Source organism: Trachurus japonicus, chromosome 19, assembly GCF_045865225.1.
Source record: "Trachurus japonicus isolate A0001 chromosome 19, Traja_1.0".
NCBI lineage: Eukaryota > Metazoa > Chordata > Actinopteri > Carangiformes > Carangidae > Trachurus > Trachurus japonicus.
In genome coordinates this window covers 25,822,747-25,828,940 of record NC_140925.1, presented here as the reverse complement: position 1 = coordinate 25,828,940, position 6,194 = coordinate 25,822,747, and the positions used below count along the sequence as shown (strand labels likewise).

The following is a 6,194-nucleotide window of genomic DNA, read 5'->3' as shown; positions in this document are numbered from 1 at the left end:
GTCTCTTTTGAAGGCCAGTGCATCATTAATAACAGTCTTTGAGGTTCTCATAAAAAAAAAAGCCAGCAACCAGTAAATTTTAATAACTCCTATACAAATTGTTTGGCAGTTTATAATCAATATTTTTGAACAGCAGTGTCGTGTTTGAGGAGGATGTTCCGTTCTTATTAATGGCTTATCTATGAAGCTGAGAGGAAAAATAAAGTGAATACAGTTTACAAACGGTGCTTGTCATATTACATGACTTCAGTTTCATACCGTATAGCTGTAACAGTGGGACGTTAAACATCAAGCTTTAAAAATGACAAATAATGAACAAACCCTGAATTGTACTGACTGTCATTTGCAGAGCGATTGATATATTATGTTATATCAATCGCTCTGGTCATTTGTAATCAGAGGATGTATCAACCGAGTTAGGTAATTCGCAACGCGCATGCGCCAAACGGTGCATCCCTGAAACAAAGTTAAATTTCGCTAAAATTAAGACGTATTATTGCGTCGTAACAACGTCAAAAAGTCGACAACACCTCGGACTCTCCTGTCGCGGCGTCAGGGACAGATATCAGCTCTTATCTCCGAGCCTCCCGTTGAGTTCTCCAGAGAAAAGCACCGGGGAAATCCTTCAAGACGGAAGTGAGCGGAGCGCCTCCTCGGTTTTTCACATCAGGGCTGTGAACGCCTCGCATGCATGTCAGTGTTTGACTGTTTATTTACCTGTGTTGTTTACGCCTACGAGTTACTGCCTAAAAAGATAAGTCAGAGCTTCCATGCGCCTCTAAGACTCCGACTAGCCTCCTCCTGCAGTATGGCGGCGGCGGCACAGAGGCCGGAGGACAGCGGCCGGAGCGGCGGCGGCGGCGCAGCACAGGGAGCGGTAACAGGTGACGGGGAACCGGAGGAGGCCGAGGACTTCACCTGCCCTTCCTACTGCTCGGAGCTCTCCCGGCGGCAGAACGAGCAGAGGAAGGCGGGGTTGTTCTGCGACGTGACGCTGGTGTTTCACTCCGGCGGCGGCTATGGCGAGGAGACGGTGCACACCTTCACCGCCCACCGCTCCGTGCTGTCCGCGGCGTCGCACTACTTCACGCTGCTGCTGGGCGGACACTTCTCCGAGTCCGAGTCCGGCCGAGTGGAGCTGAAGGAGTGGAGCTCGGAGACCGGACCGGACCTGGAGACCGTGAGCGGCGTCATACAGTTCATGTACACGGGAGAGATCAGAGTGACCAGCGCTAATGTGCATGAAGTGTTGGAACTGGCTGACAGGTGATTTTTATTCAACCATGTAACAATGATAAGTCTACACTTGTCATTCAGCCTTTGTGTCAGGTGGAAAACAAGCCTTACCTTGTCTAGGCCTATACCTGCATCATGATTACGTCAGCAGGTGTGACTTGAATAGGAGTGAGCACACCTGTGGAACCAATTGTTTTAATGATGTTTTAATGATCATAATCCATGATTGATATCAAAAACATTGTCTCTTTGTGGTCATTGTGGTCATTTCAGTTTCATTATACATGTCCTCCTAGATGTTTTGTCTCTTGTAGTCGTTTTATGTCACTGTGCTTGTTTTGTGTTTCTTCCTGTGTGTGTGTGTGTGTGTGTGTGTGTGTGTGTGTGTGTGTGTGTGTGTGTGTGTGTGTGTGTGTATGTGGGGGGGGCGGCGGTCGCTCTATAGGATATGTTGTAGCTGAAGCCATTGATCCCTTGGGCCCCTGAGCATTGCTCATTGGGCCCCATCAATAACCTATCCATGCTGTTAATCAGGGGTTATGAGTAATAATCAAATCAAATGATATTTCTTTCTCAGTGAAACAGTTGCAAAGTCTGTGACATTTAGAAAGTTCCCAAAACATCCTCAGATTTTTGGCACAGGCTAATTTGTCCAAGAAAGGACTTAAATGATTAGTTGTAGGGCTACGCAAATACCTAAAATATAATCTGAATCACAATATGGCCAAGGGCAATATCAAAACTGGTCTTCCAACAAAAGTATATCATATACAATCATCGTCTTTTTACAGAATTGAAATCACAATTTACTACCAAAGTGAGTGCTGGGAATAGACAAGCTTCATATTGCTGCATTGTCCATAATGTTTATTATTTGTACAAAGACCATACTCATCTGTGTTTTCTTTTGGCCGAGTGGTTGTTTTGGGTTTAAACAAAGTGAGACTCGTGTGCTGTTGGACCTGTTAGGGCAGGTCACCTCACACCTTTGCTGGGTTTAGTCATACACTGACACAGATGAAATCATCCTTTTAGGATCATTGCTGCACCCAACTCTAGCCTGGGCAGTATCTGAAAACTTATAGTTACCCCAAATCTTTACTTTATTGAAAAGTAATAAGGCTTTTGACATTTCAGGACAGAAAAAGTTAATTAAAGACTATATTTTTGTACATGAGTCATATTGCCCTGATGGCCCTGCAGTACCAAAGGAAAATCACCACGTAAATGTTTTTTATAGACCGAGCAGTGTCTTTGTCTTTGGAAATTAATGTATTAAAGTGTTTGTGATCAGATCTCTGACTTATTCCCACTATCAGGTTCCTGTTGGTGCAGCTGAAGGGCTTCTGTGGAGAGTTTCTGATGAAGAATTTGAGCTTATCCAACTGTGTGGCCGTGCACAGCCTCGCCCACATGTACACCCTGGACCAGCTGGCCCTGGGAGCTGCTGAGACCATCAGAAGAAACTTCCACAAAGTTATCTGCAAGGAGGAATTCTACACGCTGCCATTTCACCTGGTGCGAGACTGGCTCTCAGACTCAGAGATCACTGTGGACTCTGAGCAGGAGTTGTTTGAAACCATTGTGAAGTGGGTGCACCAGAACACAGAGGAGCGAGAGAAGCACTTTGAGGAGCTGTTCGGTCTTTTAAGGCTGACACAGATTGCTCCTTCTGTCCTGACTCAAGTGGTGAGGAAGGAGCCCCTGGTGGCAAACAGCGCATCTTGTCAGAAGCTGGTGTCTGACAGTCTTGAGGTCCATGCTGTTCGCTTTGAGAGCCTCAAGTCGGCTGATTCAGAGCTCCGTGCCTCCTACATGGCGGCGATCCAGCCACGCTTTGGCCAGAACATGGATGTAATCATGGTAATGGGCGGCGTCTCAGAAGGTGGGGAGTATTTGAGTGAGTGTGTGGGGTACTTTGTAGCTGAAGACCGTTGGGTCAACCTGCCCCACATTCACAACCACCTGGATGGACACGCTGTGGTCGTCACCGACAGCCATGTTTACGTGGCGGGCTCCATGGAGCCGGGCTTCGCCAAGATGGCGGAGCGCTACAACCCTAACCTGAACAGCTGGGAGCAGGTCAGCAGCCTGACCTCCCGCAAGCACTCCTTCAGCCTGGCATGTGTCAAAGACATACTCTACAGCATCGGTGGTCATGGTAACTTCAGTCCAGGCTTCAAGGATGTTACAGTTTACGATTCTGAGCAGGATGAGTGGCATAATCTCGAGCCGGCGCCAAAAATACTACGAGATGTCAAATCTGTGACAGTGGAGGACCGGTATGTGTACGTGATGGCCAGGACCCCCGTGGACATGGACGCCGGGGACGGACTGAGCACCGTGACCACTTGCTACGACACAGAGAGTCACAAGTGGCAGGAAGTGGACTCCTTACCGCTGATTGATAACTACTGTGTTTTCCAAATGGCTGTTGCATCCACCAACTTCTACCACACCGCCTCCTGTTGCCCCAAGAGCTACAAGGTGACAGTGGAGGCGGCGCAGCAGAAAATCAGCAGAAACATCTCAGACGACATCCTGGACAGCCTGCCCCCTGAGGTGCTGGGTATGGAAGGTGCTGCCATCTGCTACCTGGGTGAAGACATATTCATCATTGGCGGGTGGAGGAACAGCAACAACATGGACAAGCAATACCGCAAGGAGGTCTACCGCTACTGCGCCGAGAGGAAACGCTGGATGCTGCTCCCGCCCTTACCTCAGCCTCGCTGCAGAGCCGCGGCCTGCCACGTCCGCATCCCGTACCATTATCTGTACGGCTGCCAGCGCTTCCCCATGCCCCACAACCTGGCACGCCAGCGAGATCGCATGCAGCAGATGCAGCAGCTCCATCGACGCACTCTCACTCTGCGGAGACAGCTGCAGTCTCAGATTGAATGTTGAGTTCGAATCTGTCATTCTGCCTCATCTAGTGAGCACTTCATCCTCTGATAAATGCCTTGTTTTTGCCTTTATTGAGGTGAAATGTCTGCATGGGTTTATCTGGGGCTTAAGATTACACTGTTCTAATTGCTAATATTGAGAAAAAAAAACAAAAAAAAAAAACAAGAATTAGCTAGACAGGCTTAGAAGTTCTCACTCTTGCTTAATCATTTTAGCCTCACACCGTTAGCTTAAGCCTTACTTTTATTCCGCTAGTCAATGATACTGTGATTGCAGAGGCATTTTATGACAACACTGTTGATTTCCTGCTAAACAATTAGCTTTGCTTTTTTTATATAGGGTCAGTCTTAACACAAAGGAAATGATGTCAACAATTGTTCTAGTGTACTACATTCAATCCAAACTGAGCTGTCAGTGATGCTCTCCTGTGAAATGTGGAGATGTGGAGATGTAAACTTAACAAGTTAAATGATGTCTACATATATTGTAATGTAGGTTAGAATTACATGGCACCTCAATGATGACCATACTGTGACAAGCAGCTGGGAAAGGAAAGCCTTTAACTTTTTACTGCTCTTGCTACCTTAATCTTATTTCTACCTCCAATTCTCACCATGATTTTCACTTCTTATTTTAAAATATCTGGTTTATAGCATTCAGTATGTTTTTTTTAACACAAGAGGTAAATATTAAGCAAAGGACATATTGGGGGACAGGGTGTGCAATGATGAAATGCTTCATCCTCTTTAAAACAAAGTCTTTTGCACTAGAATATGTGCACTAAAACAGTTTGCACTAATGGCCAAACACTGTTTTGCCTCATTCCAATGGTTGTGAATATAATATTATTCACACTATATATTTGAAGTCCACTAAAATTGTCTTTATTTGATTTCTCAAGTACATATCTTAAATGATCTGACCAAATGCCATCATAACGATGAGAAAAATATATTTTTTGGTAGATTAAAAAAAGAAGAAGAAAAAAAAAGAATCTTTGCCAATTGAATGTTGTTATGTTTGTGGCTTTATGAAGTGATTTTGTTTGTTGGTTTTGGTGGACTGCCTTTGTACTTCTTACTTTGAGTGAATCAGAGCACATGTTCACAATGTGTGAACCAAAGAGCCTTTCATAATGTTCCTGTTTCTTATCAATGTAGTTGAGCCCTGAGTAATAACTTCAACAGAGGCTTTTCTTAACTCCAGCCCTGTTTCTCAGTTAGTGTTGTGTGGAACAGTTGTTGAGCTCACTGTGTTTCTCTATTACTGCTGAAATGTGCATGTGGTGTCCACTGCCAAGCTGCCAGTAACTACAGTCTAATTAGGCCTGGTAACTCTGCCATTTTCCCACTGCATAACTTGAACAGTAGCATATTGACCAATGAGTGATTTCAGTTCAGTATATGTGGATGTATGTGAGGATTTTAGGATTTCAAGTTCAGACATTTTTCCCAGTTTGATAGGAGGTGGCTTTGGGATAAAGTACCTGTCGGTGCCATTCATTCAGATTTCATGCAGCCAAGTTTACTGTGTGACATTTGTATGTGCAAGACTTCAAGTGTAATAAAGATTAATGCACTGAAATATAGTTTGTCATCTCTGGAAAAAGTATAGTCCAAATATTTTAAATTAACAATGTTACATACAAAAAATTACAAAATTGTATTGAATATTAATTTATTTGATAAGTGACCATTGAGGGATTCTGCCCTGTGTTCAATTTATCAGGAATTAATGGACGAATTAAGTCCAGCAATTCCTGCTAATTGAACACCTCGTCGGCCATTATTATCCCTTACATAAGGAGAAAATGTGGTGAGTCAGAACTTTGCTTGAAATCATCAAGTTTTATGATTTATGTGTTATAGCAATCCAGTCACAGTTGTCAGTTCATCCAATGGTAACAGCAACGCAAGCGATCCTGGAACTGCAACATCCAGTTGGAGTAGGCCTATATGAAGTAATTTCGTGTAAAATGCAGAAGGTTTGGTTGAAATGGGGCCAGTGGTTAGGTTGGACGGACTGGCGGGGTGTGTGCGTGTGTGTGAGAGAGA

At 44.6% G+C, this 6,194-nt stretch overlaps 1 protein-coding gene across 1 annotated transcript; it reads left to right on the top strand.

Moving 5' to 3' along the window:
• The first annotated feature begins 627 nt into the window (after nt 1-627).
• Nucleotides 628-5,721, top strand: klhl11 (kelch-like family member 11). The gene is made up of 2 exons (XM_085762153.1): nt 628-1,266; nt 2,556-5,721. The coding sequence occupies exons 1-2, from the start codon at nt 692-694 to the stop codon at nt 4,138-4,140; spliced, it is 2,160 nt and encodes a 719-aa protein (XP_085618279.1). The 5' UTR covers nt 628-691; the 3' UTR covers nt 4,141-5,721.
• Nucleotides 5,722-6,194: the final 473 nt, after the last annotated feature.